This window comes from Acinonyx jubatus, chromosome A1 (assembly GCF_027475565.1).
Source record: "Acinonyx jubatus isolate Ajub_Pintada_27869175 chromosome A1, VMU_Ajub_asm_v1.0, whole genome shotgun sequence".
Taxonomy (NCBI): domain Eukaryota; kingdom Metazoa; phylum Chordata; class Mammalia; order Carnivora; family Felidae; genus Acinonyx; species Acinonyx jubatus.
This window is the reverse complement of record NC_069380.1, coordinates 121,888,833-121,908,089: the sequence shown is the minus strand read 5'-3', so window position 1 is coordinate 121,908,089 and position 19,257 is coordinate 121,888,833. Positions and strand designations below refer to the sequence as shown.

The window sequence follows — 19,257 nt, the reverse complement described above, 5'->3', positions numbered from 1 at the left end:
ATATTAGCAGAGTCTCTTTTCTTTGAAGCAAAACATTAGCATTTTTATTATCAAAAAACTGGAGAATGTAAGATGCTGAGGATAGATGGCAAAATAGTCATCTTCATATCTTTTAAGAAATAATCTTTGTGGGGTGCCTACGTGGCTCCGTGGGTTGAGTGTCCAACGTGAGCTCACGGTTTGTGAGTTCTCAGCCCAGCATCGGGCTCTCTGCTGTCAGTGTGGAGCCTGCTTTGGATCCTCTGTCCTCCTCTCTCTGTTCTGTCCCTCCCCTGCTCGTGCTCTATCTTTCAGAAATAAATACACATTAAGAAAAAATAACCTTTGCGTCATTTGAGGGCTTGGTGTTTGAGTTTTCTTCATCGTTCATTTTTCTTTCATTAGCTTCTCGCTCACTGCAGAATAAAAAAGCCTAGGTCATTTTTTTTTATAGGGTTATTAGTGAGTTTTTTAAACTAAGTATTTCTCTAATTCTAAACCTTAGCAAATCTAACACCATTTTCTCGTATCTAAAAAATATCTAATATCTATCTATCTATATATTTACTAATGAGTCCTAATTGTTGGAATTGTCATAATTCATTTGTGGCAATGTTATCAACTTTCATAAATTCAGCTACTATGCTGTCACCCGAATGATATATGCTCCTAGAAGGTCATTGCATGTTTTCCTTAGTAAAATATTTGTATGGCCCTCATGTGGTGTGATGTTTCATTTCTCTTTTTTCTTTTTCTTATTAAATTAGAACTGAACTCTCCAATATTCATTTTCATTATATAGTTATATTGCTTTAAAGTTTATAAATGTTTAAAAAATATTATCTCCTTGAATCCCCACAGAAAGTCTATTATGTAGTAATTTCTTCCTTTATATATAAGAGGAAGTGAAACACTGCAGAGTGAACTGGCATGTCCCGTGTTCCTCAGCTCCTGAAAGTCCGTGATTTTGGCACACTTTACAACAGCTGTCTCCCTGTCCCAGATGCTCCAGGTACAATTATGCTTCTCATTATCAAAATGAAAATTTCTTATGAGAGTGTTCTAGAAGCTTACTGTCCTCTTCTAAAGTGAAGGCCTACTATATTTTTAATGTGTGATGCCCAGGGTCTTAACTTTTAAATTAAAAAGAATTATCTCTAGGGCACCTGGGTGGCTCAGTCACTGGTTGAGTGTCGAACTTAGGGTCAGGTCATGATCTCATGATTTGTGGGTTCGAGCCCCACATTGGGCTCTCCAGTGTCAGAGCAGAGCCCGCTTCAGATCTTCTGACCCCCTCTCTTTCTGCACTTCCCTGACTCACTCTCTCTCTCTCAAAAATAAATATTAAAAAAGAGACAAAAAAAACATTACAAAAAAATAACTATCTCCTCACAAATGAGCACAATGTGCCAAAGTGATTGATAAACCTCTTCACGTACAATATGCTCTGACACATAGCACACTTGTTGACGTGCATCTTGCCATCGGGGCCTCGAACAGGGTTATTTTCTCTTGTGCAGATAAGCTTTCCCTCTCTCACCATGTTCCGGAATTCATGGCATCGATCCTGAGGAAAAAAGAGATGTTACCATGATAGTCTGATCTCTAAAACTTAAAAAAAAATTTTCTAATGTTTATTCATTTTTGAGAGATGGAGAGAGACAGAGCACAATCAGGGTAGGGACAGAGAGAGAGGGAGACACAGAATCCAAAGCAGGTTCCAGGCTCTGAGCTGTCAGCACAGAGCCAGATGCAGGGCTCGAACTCACAAACCGTGAAATCATGACCTGAGCCAAAGTCGAACGCTCAACCGACTAAGCCACCCAGGCGCCCCTGATCTCTAAAACTTTAAGTGTAACTTGCGAGATATAAACTTATAATACTTAAGGGGGGAAATAAAAATCTAGAGACAACAAAATGTTGGAGATGGACTGTGTTTCAAAGGAACTTTATTCAATATCTGCTTATGAAGTTAGAATCCTCTCCATAGCATCCCAGTGGAATTTTACTACTGTGTCAGGCAGCCTGTAGTGTGTTAACACAATTTGCAGCAGGCTGAGTGCTACACCTGTCTCCCTGCACCTCTACGTAATATTCCACACATACAAAAGCCCTGGAGTGAACTGAAAGATGCTCTCTTGGCAAAAATCAAGTCTGTATAATCATATGCCAGGCATTTTGTTGTATGCTGTAGTGGATTTCCTTTGGTTGTCATAAAAAACCCTAGAAGATAAACATTCATTATCCTCATTTTACAGATGAGAAAATAAGGCTCAAAGTGATGAAGTAATTAAAGTCAACATTGGAATTGTGTTCAGAAATCTGTTAACAAGCTTTCCCATCTTCTGGGCTTTCACCTGGCAGAGAATAAAACTCCTAAGCACTTGTAAGAAGGTAATGTGGCTTTGTACATTCATTGAAAAATAAGAACCTTAAAAAAAAGGCAATGGAACGGAGTCCAAAGGATCTGGAAATTTTTGGACATCTACAGAAATCTGTAAGTTCAAAGAGCCAAAGTAGAGATATGGGAAGATGCCCTTGAAAGACACCACTAGTAACCTAGATGATAGTTAACCTTCTTTCTTTAAAGTGTGATACCCATGAACAACTCCAGAACTACTTTTAACTGCAGCAGTAAAAAAGTCCTCTGGAATTGAATACTTGATCCAAATACTAAATATCTCACAGCCATCATTTTTGGGAGTTGCTGGAATTATTTCCTTTTCCATACACTCCAAATGCCACACACTTATATGTTTATGATAGCACCATATTGCAATCTTTGCTTTATGGGTGCAATCTCCGGCTTTTCTATTTATTACCTCTGTGTAGTTAACTTCCCTTGAGTTTTTCTCAACTGAAAAATTGCAACAGTACCGCCTACTGCATTGATTTTGGGAAGGCCTGTTTATTAGTGTTTTTAAGGAGGTATAACTGACATACAATATTATACTAGTTTCAGGTATACAACGTAGTGATTTGGCACTTGCATACTTTGCAAAATGGTCATCACAATAAATCTAGTTACCATCTGTTACCATATAAAGTTAATACATTGTTACTGACTATACTCCCCATGTGTACTTTATATCCCCGTGACATTTATTCTAGAACCAAAAGTTTCTACTGGGCTGGTTTATATGATGATGCATGTGTTCTGTGAAAAATTTTACTTTGCATTTGTAGGTAAGACCATAGTTCTCTTTTTGCCACAAAACACACACAGACAATGTCTGGATATTTTTCATATATGAATGTAGACAGTATTTTTTGTTTGAAATTTGTAAAATAGATATTAAAAAAAGAAAAATATTGACCAGGATTACAAATAGAATAGATGGCTCGAAGAGATCATTTAGAGTTGGATAACAAAATCTTTTCTCAAGCCCATTCATTTACCAAAATGCACATGCCCAACATATTTTTAAAAAATGAAAATTACTATTCATGGTTCATTTTGTAAGTCAGTATAGACCTAATGAAAAGTTCCCTCATTAATGGGAAAACTTCCCTGGGGAAACTTCACAATTTCTCTTTTCTAATTGGAGTCCATAGATGGATTGGAGGAGATTGTGCTGTGTCACAGTCTATGTGTTAGTATTATAAAGCACTGAACATTGTTTTTTCTATTATTTTTTTAATGTTTATTTTTGAGAGAGAGAGAGAGAGAGAGAGAGAGACAGAGACAGAGACAGAGACAGAGACATGGGGCTCAAGCTCACAAAACAGGAGATCATGACCTGAGTTGAAATAAAGAGTCTGATGCTTAACCGACTAAGACACCCCATTGCTCCTTGAACATTATTTTTAAAGCCCAAATTGGGGGCACATGTGTGGCTCAGTTGGTTAAGGATCTGACTTGGGCTCAGGTCATGATCTCACGGTTTGTGGGTTTGAGCCCTGCAGTGGGCTCTGTGCTGACAGCTCAAAGCCTGCAGTCTGCTTCAGACTTCAGTGAGTCTGGGTCTCCCTCTTTCTCTGCCCCTCCCCCACTAGCTCTCTCTCTCTCTCTCTCTCTCTCTCTCTCAAAAATGAGTGAACATTAAAAAAATTAAAAAAAAATTTAAAGCCCAAATTGAATACAAGATGACACTGGACCACCAAGTCAAGAATTTATCATCAGAGCTCCAAGTTTTTGATATTTGCTTTCTTGTTTGTAATTTTGGTGTCTGTTTGCTTAATTGTTTGTTTATTTGTTTGTTTTAAAACCTCAGAGAAGAAATCCCCTTGATAACAACCAAAACTTGACACTTGTCACTGGTCCTGCAAACAGGTGGTTAAGTGCATCAGAGTTGCTTTTAGGGCACTGGTTCACATGCTGTTTCTTTGCCACATCTGGCCATGGTTTCCTGTTTATCATTATGCCCACAATGAGTGAGTTCAGTTGGCATTCCATCAATATTTGTTGAAAGAATTAACCTTACAATCAAGCATCCAGCTTTAAGTGTTAGGATGTCTAACACGCACTACCTGGTTTTCATTGCTCTTTTCCCCTGTGTTTCTCATGTTGTCCTCCTCTTTCTTTTTTTTTTCAGCTGCTTCCCTTTCCCTTGAAGAAAAAAATGGGGGAAAAAAAAACAAAAACATTTCAGCAGAGTGAAAAAACACCTCATTAATAATTAGATCGGTTTTATTTTTTTCATTAAAAAACATTTTTTTAATGTTTATTTATTTTTGAGCGAGAGAGATAAACAGAGCATGAGTGGAGAAGGAGCAGAAAGAGAGAGTCATGGAACCCGAAGCAGGCTTCAGGCCCTGAGCTGTTAGCACAGAGCCTGATGCAGGCCTCGAACTTATGAACCACAAAATCATTACTTGAGTCAAAGTCAGATGCTTAACTGACTAAGCCACCCAGGCACCCTGATCTGTTTTAAAAAAAAAGTCATTTTCTCAAACTGATGAGAAAGGAGAAACGGTTATTATACTGTAATATTCACAATTAAAGCCCCATTTTTGAAAAATACTCACAGTTTGTCCTTACACATGGCACATTTATTGCCGTGTGTTTTGCCATCTGGACCCCGAACAGGGTCACTTTCTCGGGTGCAGATAAGTTGTCCATTTTTCATTTGGCTTCTAAACTCATCACACGTATCCTAAAAATAAGGAAAGATGATATTGGAAATGACTATTTTCACATAGTATTTGATTGGGCTTGAAAGTCTGAAGATTTTGACTCAAGAGTCAGGAAGCCACTTAACCTTGCTGGGAGGCAATATAAATGACCTACAAACATGACCAGATTCTAATTCCTGGAACCTATAAATATGCTACCTTACATGGCAAGGAAAAATTAAGGTGGAAGATAGAATTAAGATTGCTAATCAGCAGACCTTAAAATGGTGACAGATTATCCTAAATTATCTGTGTGGCTCAGAGTGATCACAAAGGTTCTCAGGAGTGAAAGAGGGAGGCAGGGAAGTCAATATCAGAGTGATACTGCATGAAAATGATTCAAGTGGACACCGCTCAGTTTAAAGGTGGCCATGAGCCAATGCAGGAAGCCTCCAGAAGTTAGAAAAGGCAACGAAACAGATCTTCTCTACAGCCTCCACAAAGAAACACAGCCCTACTGACACTTTAGTTTTAACACAGTGTGAGATCCAGTTAGGACTTCTGAACTCCAGAAATATAAGATAATGCATCTGTGCTGTTTCAAGCCACTGTCGATAGCAATTTGTTACAGCAGCTGAGCCTCATTCTCCCCATCTATAAAATAAGGTTAAAAAAATGTATTTGATCAGGTTGTTGAGAGAATTAAATAAACTACGATTTATAAAAGTGCTTTGTAATCTGTTAGACTGAAAGATTTCCGTTTGGCATGAAATTTCCACACTGAACAAGTTATCAGCAATACTGACGTTTATGATGGCTTCTGACCTTCTTAGGGCAAAGATCTTAGTTGGCAACATTGACATTCTCTTTCTGTATTTTTGATAGCCAAGTGTTGACTTACAGAAAGACCATTTTTATCACAATCTAGTTAGTGACTCACCTTTTTTGATGCTGATTGAGTCTCATTTGATCTATAGTCAGAGTGCTTATTTTCCTCTGCTTCTCTTTCTCTGAAAGAGACAAGAGTCAATAGTCATCCTGTTAGTAGAAACTCAGGCTTGGAAGGAGCCTTAGAGTTCATATCCTACATTTCCTTCACAGAGAATCTCTGTGCATCCTCAAAGCTGAGAGTCAGCTTGGTTATTAAGAAGCTTCCTCATCACAGGGTCTATAGGGTAGGTAGGTATTCTAGGTAGACAAACTCAAGTAATTTCAAAGTCTCCTTTATTTGTGTCCAAATTTACCTTTAACTTTCGTCCTTTGGTCTTCACAATCCCAGGACAACACAGAACAAGTTTGCTGAACCCATTAGCTCTTCTCGATATTAACTCATCAGATAGTTAGAGGCAAGTTTCAAGTCTCAGGCCCAGTGTCCTCATCTTTTCATGCTACGTCGTGGTTTTTAATACCTCACCAATTCACCAGTCTAGTGCCTTGACTTGTAGATCAACCCATTAGGGTATTCGTTTTTAAAGTATGGAACCCAAGATAGAAAGAAGATAAGTAATCTAGAAAATACCTTAGGATCATGTTTTTTTTTTTTTTAAACTCTTTTCTGATAAAATATTTATGCCAGTGGTCTCTAAGTTTTCATGCACATTAAGAAACACCTGTGAAATTTAAAAAAATCCAGATCCACTGACTATCCCAACAAGATCTAGACTGGGACTCTGTAGCCTGATTTTCAATAAGCCAGTCATTCTGATGCAGTTGGCTCAAGATCTAGTACATTTACTTTTCTTTCCAAGTTTCATTTGGTGTTGTACACAAAACAACATGTGTATGTATGTATATAACATATATACATGTATATATTCTTTTTAGGGAGTTCCCTTTGCATGTATAAGAAATAGGGAAGTGGCAATAAAATAGATCCTGAAGATTCAAACAAATATAAAGTCATGAAATTTTAATCAAGTACTATTGGATGAAGAGGGTACTGTAATGATTCAGTTTAATGCCACTCGAGGGATAATCATGGCTCTGATCAAAAGCCTCCAGTGACCTCTGAACACACATGGAATAAAATCCAATATCTTTCTCTTGGCCTTAAAAAAGCCTTATTTAATGTCCCCATATTCATTTTCTGCAATCTTCCATGCAATAATTTTGAGACATGCTGACCTCCTTTCTGTTTTTCAGCTTGGTAATTTTACATCTTGAAAAGTTTTCACTGGTTCTTGCTCTGCCTGAAACTTTCTTCCTCTAGATGTCCACATGGTTCACTTCACTTACTCTTTACGGGTGTCCCTCACACGTCAGGCTTTCCCTGAACACCATAAATAAAGCAGCAACTGCATTCCCCTTATGTTGCCTTACTCTGCTTTATTTTCCATATTACCATCTAGCTCTGTGCTATGTAGTTATTTGTTTATTTATTTATAACTTGTCTGTTCTATATTACATTATAATTACATGGCAGGAACTTTGTCTTGTTCACATGAAGAATGCTTGTCCATGACCAGTGCCTGTTACAATGCAGACAGTCAAAAACCATTCATTGTCAGATGAGTGATTTCTAAAGATTGTAAAAAATATTCCATCTATGTTGTGTTTTGTTAAATACTCCAGATGAGTATCTTATAATATAGATGACAATGATTATATTGACAAAATTTTATCTTATACATTTTTTGCATTGGAGAATTGTCATTCGTTCCTTAACAAAATTATCTATTAATATATGTGGCAAAAAGAAGCAAAGTCCTAAGTGAAATGCTCTCTCAGTTATGTTAGTCATATCTGCAAAGTAGAAGTTGTGCAAAAGGACAACACAGTGTAGTGCAGGAAATGGTAACATTAGTTATTATTTATTACTATTCATGCTGATGCCTATTATTTACTGGACACTACTGATGGCATTAATAGTGACAATTCACATTTATTGAATGCCTTCTTTGTGCAAGGCACTGTGTAGAGAGTTTTACCTGGTTCTTTTCATTTACCTTTCAAAACAAACACTAGTGGCTATGATGATTATTGTTGCCTCTACCACCATTATAAATATGAGCAGATGGAAACCTAGGAAAGTGGAATAACCTGTCCAGAACATGAAGCTGAAATTATCTGATGCTAAAACCCTAGCACTGCTCTACTCTACTGCCCTGCTTCTACTGACAAATTTTCATAATGTGAATAAATATTAGGCTAGTATTCAGAGGAACTGGATTCTGATTTCGGCTCTGAAGTTCACTTCCCCATGAGACCCTGAAGTTAAAAAAATTTCAGGGGCGCCTGGGTGGGCTCAGTCGGTTAAGCGTCTGACTCTCGGTTTCAGCTCAGGTGATGATCTCATGGTTTCGTGAGTTCAAGCCCCGCATTAGGCTCTGTGCTGATGGTGCAGAGCCTGCTTGGGAGTCTCTCTCTCTCTCTCTCTCTCTCTCTCTCTCTCTCTCTCTCTCTCCCTCTTTCTCTCCCAGCCCCGCTCTGTCTGTCCCCTACTCACACTGTCTGTCTCTCTCAAAATAAAAAAGTTAAAAAAAGAAAAATTTCAGTTTTTCTCATCTGTAAAATGCAACATTTGAACTAATCAGATTTTCTCACATGGTCTACACTATCACAAGACTGTAATTTCTTTTCAAGGAGAAAGGTGAAAAAGATGTATGTGTGGAGAAGCATTAAATACTTATTAAATTCATATCAATTAAGTGTCATAATTAATATCATTATGATATATGCATCAAATTTTAAAACTATGAGTACGTATCAAGGTCACCCAGAAAACTATCTCCGTGTACAAGGGTGGTTATGCTCCTTGACCCAGTAACACAAATCAAGAGTGGCTGAGTTGGATCAGAAAGCACTCCAATTCAGTACACTCACCATGGGAAAACACACAGAAGAAACACTCTGGATTATGCAATAAATGTGTTCCACACACACGGCAAGAAACAACCCTCTTAAACTATGCTGGTCAACTATTCCAAATGACCTTCGTGAACTCTCCACAGGACTTAGGCATTATATGTTCTAAAGAGAAATGCTCTATCATGATGGCAATTGCAGGTCACAGAATTATGAGAGAAAATAGACTAGGAATCAGACAAATGATTAGCTGCCATTGCTAATGCTCATTGTTTCTCATGGGATATAAGGGAAAGAGATAATACTTGGGAATTAACAAAAATAATTTTTCAGGAGGGAGCTATAAGTAAATGAGAAATAGCTAGTCATTCAGGAGGAACTGGGGACTATCTTTGAGACTGTCAGCTGAAAGAAGTACTTACAGTATCTCCTTGCACATGGTACATTTATTGTTGTATGCCTTGCCATCAGCGTCACGTACAGGATCACGCTCCCGAGTACAGGTGAGTTTTCCGTTTTGCATCTTTCCCCGAAACTCTGCACATTGGTCCTGAAAAAGGAGAGGAGAGTAGGTCTCTTGGATTACTTGGTTTGTTGCATTGTTAAGTTCATTAAACAATTTGAGTTTCTGTTATTACAATGTCCAGCACTGCTATCTACAGAGAAAGAGGGACTGGAATCACCCATATTCTCAGAGGTCAGTTGTCATAATGATGTTGCTTCTAAGGTTCTACACAAGGAAATTATAAAGCTGGCTGGGATTTAATAGCACAGATGAAGGGTCGGCAAACTATAGCCTATAAGACTAATCTATCCAGCTGTTCTTATATATGGGGGTTTTACAAATCAAAACTTGAAACACACCCTCAACTCATTCATTTAGATATATTTATGGCTGCTTTCCCACAATAATGTCAGAATGGAATAGGAGAAACAGAGCCCATATGACTCACAATGCCTAAAATATTTGCTATCTGGCCTTTTACAGAAGAAAAAAAAAAGCTGACCTCTGGTGTAGACAGAAGGGAGAAAGAATTGCTGGAAGAAAGTACAAAGTTATACAAAATGCTAAGGAAGACAGGCTCAAGACAACTGTGGAGAAGACAAACAGGGGACTTTTGAGTGCTCATTCTTGAGAGTGAGGATGTAGCCTCCTTAAGGAGAAAAGATAGAAAAGCAGAATAGCCAGAATTTATCAAAGACATATGTCAGGCCTGTGTCAGATCTGGAAGCAAAGAGAGGATCTTGATATCCTAAGGTCGTAAGAAGTGAAATCAAGCAGCTGTAATCTTATGCAGTAGTGTTCACAGGCCCAAGGACTGGGTTTATAGGCAACACTGTCATTCTGACTCTTAAAAATGTCTCAGAAAATGTGCTAAAAACTTGCCTAAATTATTTTATTTTGTCCCTGTAAGAGTACTGCTAGATAAGGGAAGCTAGAGTTCAGCGACATGAAGTAATTTATTCAATGCTGCATAATGGGTTGTAGGGTCTGAAAACCATGCTCTTTCACCATATTATGCTGCCTTGGATCAACAGAAAAAATGCCCTGAAAAAGTGACCCTATCGAAGGAAAGAGAATAATAGAAGAAAACAAAGAGCATGTGATGCTGCTGAGGACTATCTCCATGTTTATACCACCTAACAGTCTTATGATCAATTAATGGCCTGAGAGCTACACTATATAAAAAGGGGTCAGGAGACTGGGATGAGGTCATCATGTTCATTATTTCCAGGGTTAAAGAAATCAAAACGAGCCATAGAGAGACTAAAATTTGCTGAGATATTACCCTGAAGTTTCAAGGGGAAACTCCCCTGTCCTTCAGAGAATGCTTTCAAACTCAGCCTGACATTCATTCCCCTTTATGCCAGGCTCTGCCACGGTGCTCTTGTCAGATACTTGCGTCCACCCTGGTCGTGGAAATTAGAGGTCCTCTCACCTGCGCCTTCCCTCCTCCGCCACCACCACCATGGGAACTATGTCCCGCAGCGTTTCTCTGATCTTCCTCTTCTTTTCTCTTTCTTTCTTCATCTTCTTTCTGGCTGGAAATTAGAAAGGGGGAAGTACGGAATAACAGATTACAGAGAGCGGAGCCCATTTCTGTGAGTTGCTCATCGTGTGACCCAAATAGATTTGTACAGAATCCACCAGCATTTACTGAACATCCACTATGTTGCAGGCCCTCCTTTGAAAATAGAAAGACGAATTACATGGAGTCCTTCTGCCTAGAAGAGCTCTCACTACTGTAGAGGAAAACCAACATGTACACAAACACAAGCAAGGCCACGTGAGCGGTTTACTACCACTTCCTAAATGCTCACTGTGACTCTCCAGCTGGATTCTTCTCAAACACCTCATATTCAAGAGGTCCAACAAGAACTACCTCCTCCACCAAATGTGTCCTTGCTCCTGGATTCTCTACTTTCCATGAAGAAGAAAACACTAGAGCCATCTCTGTCCCCTTCCCTGCAACCCCCATGGCTGTTGACACTGTGACACTGTTTTCACATCTCCCATGTTGATCCATTCACCTTCCCTCTTATTCCTCTGGCTCTGATGAGATCTAGTGGCTCCTGGATTCCTGAAAACCCCTACCATCACCAGTAGCATTCTGAATCTTAGTCTTTTCCTTCTCTTCCCCCCCTTTTTATTGGTGACGTATGAATCTTCCCAAAGGAACCATTTTTATGCCACTTACTCTCTTACCCGCGAAAAGACATAGCAGCTTCCCACTATGTATAGCATTGACTTCAAAATCCTTGATCTGGCATTCAAAGCCAACAAAGTGGCTAAGTTCTAACTAAACTACATGACTTGCTCTTTGTTGTTCAGATTACTGTTTTCTTAATTTCAGAGCTTTACCCATGCTGTTGCCCTCTGCCCCTCTCATTCCTTCCTGTACAGTTCATATCTTATCCAAATTATAAAGACCAGTTCTATTCCCCCATAAAACTTCCTATTAACTCTCTCTTCCCTGAAGTACCAGAATACACTGTACACATCATTTTTCATTTAGCAGTTCCTCCCTCATATTTTACTAACTTGTACCCATGTCTAATCTTTAGTCAACTATATGATTTCTGAGAAGATTATTTAATCCATCTATGAACAATCATTATTCACATTGTACATTGTAGATAGTAAATGGCTATTAAATGAGTTAAATATTTTATGTGTACTTCTGAGCTTTGTATAAAGAATTTATTTTCATTCTGTGAAAAATGTGATATTTTAAAAAATGTAGGTAGAAGAGTTAGACTGATAGCAAAATATGTGTATTATATTCCCAGTGGTAATTATAATCTAGAGAAGGGATCCATCTGACAGCAAAGGACCTAAAATTTTACCAAGAAAGATGTTGTGATCTATTAATAGGTAGGCTCTACCCCAGAACTAGGAGAGAATATAACAACCTAGATATATTGTCTATTTCTAGAATTGTAAATCTTGGCCTTTATAGAGGAAGATTTGCCTAAAAATGCTCTACAGATAATAATTTGCTCCTTTTATATGTAAAGAAAGGACAAACACAATGTATATTATTATCCTGGCTCTTTGCCTTCCACCATATCTGCCAGCTCACAGCAGGGGCTTCATTTGTGTACTCACAAGACAGCTTTACACATGGCACACTTGTTGCCGTGGGTCTTGCCATCTGGGCCACGCACGGGATCGTTTTCTCGTGTGCAGAAAAGATTTCCATTTTGCAAAAGGCTCCGAAATTCACTGCATGTATCCTAAAGGAGGAGAAAGGGCAAGAGTAGGGGTATTTTCTGATAAATTACTTTGTTGGGTTCCTACTAAGTGCTTCCTAGAAACAACAAAAAATGACCTATAGATATATTTTTTCCTGGCGATTGAATTTTTCAATCAATTCCTACTAAACACACACGATTTATTTATTTATTTTTTCTTTCTTTTTTTTTTTTCAATATATGAAGTTTATTGTCAAATTGGTGTCCATACAATACCCAGTGCTCATCCCAAAAGGTGCCCTCCTCAATACCCATCACCCACCCTCCCCTAAACACACACGATTTAAAAAGAGGTTTCTTTTCCTTTTTCCTTGAGGTGTAATCCCCAAATCCAGACTGAATCTGCAATCACACATAAGACTCGTTTTTGATGGGGGCAAGGAAATGACCACAAATTTGAAAAAATACACTTGGAATCAGTCTTTTTGAAGCCAAGAAAATGTTATCCTAGATTATCCTAGTGTACCCAATGTATTATTTTTATTTTCCCCCAAATGCTGTCACCAGAAATAAAGGTAAAGCAAGGAAAACAACTGATTTCACCAAATGTGGTCATCGAAAACTACATGGTGGGTTAGGAGTAATGCTAGATTTGGTGTCCAGAGGTCTAGGTTACAATTCTTTTGTTTCCATTTTTTAACTGTGAGTACTTTGAAATATGAAGATGTGGATTCAGATACCAATAGTCCCACTGCCTTTGTAAGCAAGTTCTTCCTTCTCTCTGGATTTTAAACCTTCATTTAAAACTCAGGAATGAAGTAAATCATATGTTTGCCAACTATGGCCTGTAAGCAAAATCTGGCCCACCACCTCCTTAAATAAATAAAGTTTTATTGGAACATAGCCATGCCCATTTGTCTGCATATCATCTACGGCTGCTTTACAGCTACAACAGCAGAGTTGTGACAGAGACTGGATGGCCACAACCTAAAATATCTACTATTTGATCCTTAAAGAAAATTGTATCAATTCCTAGACTCGATGAACCTTGAGTTCTCTGACACAGGCTTTCAGTAATTGCATGTTATTTTTACAGAGAAACTGCAAAACCTCATCTTTCAGTGTGGTATTAAACTTCCAGGACAACTACCTTTTCAGCTTCTCTCTTAGCTTTTGCTTTGGATTCAGCTTCTTCTTTTTCTTTTGCTTCTTGCTGGCTGCAGGAGGGGGAGGGAGAAGAATCATTCCTAGTACCCAGTACATGTTATCCTAAATGGGAACTCTCTCTAGATAGAAATATCCCATTACCTCCATACCTCTACCAACTCAGCTTGGGAGTAGGAGAGTAAACGCACACCTGTCCATATTGTTTTCTGTGTTTAATGTTGCTTAAAGAATAAGACACACATGTCATAGCAAACCAGTAAGCAAATTTACCACTACATTTTTCTGGAAAATAAAGATATGGTTTTTCTCCCCAGAAAGCAATGAGGATGCTTGAAAATATTTACTAGATGTTAGCAAATGTTCCATTTGTTAGCACCTAACGATCACATCTTTGGATTATTCATGGTAGTATGTAAGCAGAGAACAGATTTCTCAGTCCTTGTATGCCATTAACTCTGGGGGACTTTGCCCTTAGCACATAGTACTCCCTGGAACAATTCAAGTACAGTTTAGAACACTGAGAACACCTCAAAGAAATGTGCTAAGGATATGGCTTTTTAATTGTAAATCCTTGAAAATAACGCAAAGATAGCTTCCATATCTACCTCCTAGAGAAAACCTTCAAAATCACCTCCCTTGCCTGTCCCAGGCCTATCTTCTCTCACACTCAGCAGCAGTGGCTGCGGTTCTACTCACAAAAAGGCCTCACACATGGAGCATGTATTGCCATGCATTTTTCCATCTGGGCCCTCAATGGGGTCGTTCTCTCTGGTGCAGGGAAGTCGTCCATTTCTCACATAGTTACGGTATTCACTGCACAGCTCCTGCCAAATGAGGGTGGATTTAAGAATCAGGTAACTAAATACTGGAAAACTTCCTCTACATTACCCCCTATAAAACCTATGATACAACGCCCCCAAACATAGCAGATACATCAAAATGGTGATATAGAAGGTCAACATTAGCCAAGATGCTTTTTAGGGACTTTTTAAGGTCACGCATTATCTGGAGTATAAGATTACAATTACTTAGTTCATTAGAAAACCTTCAATTCAACTCAAATATTATTCTGGGCTAGATACTGTGAGATACATAAAGAAGAATTGAGCAGGGGTGCCTCAGTGGCTCAGTCAGTTGAGACTCTTGATTTCTGCTCAGGTCATGATCTCACGGTCATGGGATCAAGCCCCACATCATGCTCCATGTTGAGCATGGAACCCGCTTAAGATTCTCTTTCTCTCTCTCTGCCCCTCTTCTCCACTTGCACTTGCACTCTCTCTCTCTAAAAAAATACAAATAAGAAAGAAAGAAAGAAAGAAAGAAAGAAAGAAAGAGAAGTAAAGAAAGAAAGAATTATCTATTGTTCTTTTTGTAAAAAATTTGTGGTTGGCAGAACAACAGCTCCCATCCCTCCTATTTGTCCAAGTCCTAACACCCAGAGCCTGTGATCATATTACCTTACAGGGCAAAAGGAACTTTGCAGGTGTAATTAAGTTAAGAACCTTGAGATGGGGAGATTCTCCTGGATTATCCTGGTATGTCCAATGTAACTGTAAGGGTCAGTCCTTAACAATAGGAAGAGTGAGACAGAAGAGATGGAGAGGGAAACACAACTGTAGAACAACAGTCAGAGATGTGATGTTGTTGGCTTTGAAGATAATGGAAGGGACATGGACTGCTTCTAGAAGTAAGAAAAGGCAAAGAGACAAATTCTCCCCTAGAGATTCCAGAAAGGAACAGAGCCCTACCAGCCCTTTGATTTAGTTCACTGAGACCCAGGTCAGACTTCTAATGTAAAGAACCAAAGACAGGAAGTTTGTTTTGCTTTAGGCCACCAGGTTTGTGATAATCTGTTAGAGCAATCATAAAAAGCAAATACAGAGTGTTTAGAGTCTTTGAAGAAAATGCATAGAACCATCTATAACTTGGAATAAAAAGAATGAGATAATTGAGAAATAAAGGAAAATTTCTGGCATAATAGATGATAGAGCTATTAAGTATATTGTATAAATGGGGAAAATCTTTGGAGAGCAGCTAATACTTATTCCGAGCCATGGAAAGTGGCCAGAATTTTGACAGATAGAAGACAAGGACAATCATATCTGAGTATGAGGAAAACCATATAGAAAGTAAAGTTCATTGTGTGTATAATATTGAAGACTTAAGACATGTGCTGTTATATATGGGTAAGTTCCTTGGGACTTCATAAAAATAATATACATAAATATAGTTTATTATTTTATAAGTGAAGAAACTAAGATGCAAAAATGTTAACTGTCTGCCTTATTGGTAGGGAGACAGCCAGTATTTGAGCCCTGACAGTCTCAGCCCAGGTCTTTAACCACAAGGTGACTGAGTCCATGAGATGGGATACCTTGAATTAATGCTTGGGATGTCCGAGAAACAACAAGGTGGCCAGTAGGGCTGGCACAAGGGCAGCAATGGGTACAAAATAGGAAATGAGGCCTGAGAGGTGGCGGAGGTCAGATCATGGGTGGGATTATAAGCCACTAAGAGGGCCTTGGTTCTTACTCTGAGTAAGTTAGAAGCCATGGGTGGCACAGATTGCCTTATGTTTTGCAAAACTGCTTTGGTTTTGGAGTTAAGGGTAGATTGTAGGAAATAAAGATGAGAGCAGAGAGAACACTAAGGAGTGAGGTCTTCCAAATTAGAAAAGGACACAGGAGAGGAACAATGAAGATCTGAGACACATCCTGTAAAAATGATACAAATGGTGATAAGGTGCAAAATCTAAGGCGCATCATGGGCATTCAAGCCAGAACGTGTGGTCCAATGGCTAGCTCTCAAATTTTTAACTATATATATTTCCTAACTTCTTATCTGAGCCTCTGAGTCCTCGTCTATAAAATACAGATAACAATCACATACTTTGAATGGTTACTACAAAGATCAGACATAAAACTGTTATATCACATGACATATGCCAGCAACTAAATAATTAATAGTCATCACCATCATCATCATCATTACGTGAGAATGTAAACCCAAGGCTCAAAAATGCTGTTCAGTAATTTTCCCAAAATCTCACAGATAATTAATTGGGATTAAAATTTAGGTTTTATTTGTTTTGTTTTGTTTTTTATTTTATTTGTTTTGAACTAAACGTGCTTATATAAAAAGATATGGAGAAAACTTTGAAATCTGCCTCTATTGATTTGCATTCATACAAGATAGCAATCTGTATATGCTTCTTTTTTGGGATACTACAATTCACATGGTAAGTGGAGAAAATGGTGATTGACTTCTTCTCAAATGCACAAGCAACTAAATCATACTTGGAGTGAATAAACTGAATAGGAAGAAGAGATCTCCTTATACACGAGAATCCAATACATGTCCTCAGTCCGAGAAGTTACTAAGGACATGGGATAAGGAGGTGGGAGCAGGAGGCTTGCCTGTAGAGAATGGAACAGTTATGTGGCTCTGATGGCCTGAAACAACTACCTGGACTGCTTCTCTCTTCACTTTCTCAGCTCCTACTTTCTCCTTTCCTTCCTTGCTATTATTTTTCTTCTCTTCTTCTTCAAGTTTGCTGCAATCAAAAATAAAGAAGATACAAGCTAAGTACAGTTTTCGATTCTCTTTGGTAATGTATTTTAAAAAGGAATGAGGATCTTCGAGACAAGGTCAGATTCACTCTTCGGTACAAATTTATCCAGTCTAAGAGGTGCTATTACTTTGCAGACAATAATAATAAAAAATAAATAATTCAGTAGTTTACAATTCTCCTTAAAAAAATAAAACTAGCATTTTTTTTTTTTTATCAGTATGTGACCCTCATGTAGTCTTTTTCTATCAGTCAGTGACTTTAGTGATCTGACTTTAGGCAAGCCACATTGCCTTGATTTTTCTAAACTGTGCAACTCTTCCCGTGTAAATAACAACCATATCAATGATCAAAGCAGAGGTGATACCAAGTCAGATGATGGGCCCTAGTCAAAGTAAACCACGTTTCACTATAAAATTAAAACTTTAGATATTATTTTAAGGGCATTAATATTCAAGTTGAATTCACGTTTTAAAGTATAATAATGATCCAAGCCCAAGAAAATTCAACAACTAACATTTTGAGGTTGATCAAGAGCCTAAGCTTCTGGCATTCTTGCCATGTTCTACTGATACACAGCTTATCAAAGCTTGAAAATCTATAGCATGGATGACATTATATCTGGTCATCTCCACAGAATGAACAAATGAGCAAGTAAGAGAAGACCCTTGATTTCCTGAATCTGAGCCCATCGCCTGCCTTACTGGCCTAGTGTGTCAACCTTTCCTTTAAGGAGCTATGTGCATATACCTGAGATTGGGCGAGGACATGCAAAAAGTTACAAGACAGAAATCAACTTTGCACCTCTTTCAACAGATACTATTTAAACATTTTCCTCAGGGCTCCTGGGTGGCTCAGTCGGTTGAGCTTCCGACTTTGGCTCAGGTCATGATCTCACGGTCTGTGAGTTGGAGCCCCACGTCGGGCTCTGTGCTGACAGCTCCGAGCCTGGAGCCTGCTTCGGATTCTGTGTCTCCCTCTCTCTCTGACTCTCCCCCGTTCATGCTCTCTCTCTGTCTTAAAAATAAATAAACATTAAAAAAATAATAAAAAAAATTAAACATTTTCCTCAACATTTACTTTAGCGTGAGACTCTGTAGAGGACTAAGAATCTAAGGAGGAGGAGAACCAGAGGAGGTAATAATCAATTTCTCCTATACTGTTCCACACAATGGAGCTCAGGTCCGACTCACCAAAACAGCAGCAAAAAAAGTCCCTGGACCTGGCTTCACAAGAAGACATTTCAATAAACACCTATTACATGGCCCTGCCTATTAGGGGTTTTACTCTCTACACTAAACCACTTATCAAAGTATTTATCTCACCTGGGCATGGTAATGTTCCTAAAAGGATAAATGTAATTCTCTCTATTCCATTTCTCATTCAGGTTATTCTAACAGTTCTTGCACACCGGCCTCATAGATCTCTGTTCAACTGGTTCTTCCTTAGCCAATATTTGAATATATTCACAGAATCATAAAATGTCAGAGGTGGGAGAGAGACCAATGATATCACTGCATCCAGATCATCAAACTTCTGCTCCCTCTTTGTTATGAATGATGATTATCAAGTGTTACAAACATACCAGCACTAAATTAAAACTTTCCCATGACTTACCTAGAGGATAGAAAGAGAACTGAATAGAGAATCACATTGTCACTGTGTGATTCAATATTACTTCCTGCCTTGTCCATGTGCTTTTCAGCTTACCTAGCACACAACCCATGGCATATATTCTACACATTTCTAAAGAAACTGAGACTCAGACGTGATGGATAATAAAGAGATGCAGTAGAACAGATGAGCACAGGTACTCACAATAGACTTGCACACATGGAGCACTTGTTTCCATGCATTTTGCCATCTGGGCCACGGACAGGGTCATTCTCCTTGGTGCATATAAGCGTCCCATTCCTCACCTGGTTCTGAAATTCACTGCAGAGCTCCTGGAAAATATTTTCTGAGAATGATTTCTTACCCTGACTATT

At 38.5% G+C, this 19,257-nt stretch overlaps 1 protein-coding gene across 1 annotated transcript in view; it reads right to left on the bottom strand.

Moving 5' to 3' along the window:
- Positions 1–19,257, bottom strand: part of SPINK5 (serine peptidase inhibitor Kazal type 5) — a 76,254-nt gene that overhangs the window by 12,780 nt on the left and 44,217 nt on the right. The window contains exons 17-28 of the mRNA XM_027042039.2: positions 19,088–19,215; positions 17,167–17,254; positions 14,398–14,525; positions 13,685–13,751; positions 12,449–12,576; positions 10,779–10,881; positions 9,261–9,388; positions 5,975–6,044; positions 4,948–5,075; positions 4,450–4,528; positions 1,419–1,546; positions 323–395 (exon numbers count right to left, since the gene is read on the bottom strand). Coding sequence (XP_026897840.1) covers positions 323–395; positions 1,419–1,546; positions 4,450–4,528; positions 4,948–5,075; positions 5,975–6,044; positions 9,261–9,388; positions 10,779–10,881; positions 12,449–12,576; positions 13,685–13,751; positions 14,398–14,525; positions 17,167–17,254; positions 19,088–19,215 — 1,248 coding nt within the window. The remainder of the gene's footprint in view (positions 1–322; positions 396–1,418; positions 1,547–4,449; positions 4,529–4,947; positions 5,076–5,974; positions 6,045–9,260; positions 9,389–10,778; positions 10,882–12,448; positions 12,577–13,684; positions 13,752–14,397; positions 14,526–17,166; positions 17,255–19,087; positions 19,216–19,257) is intronic.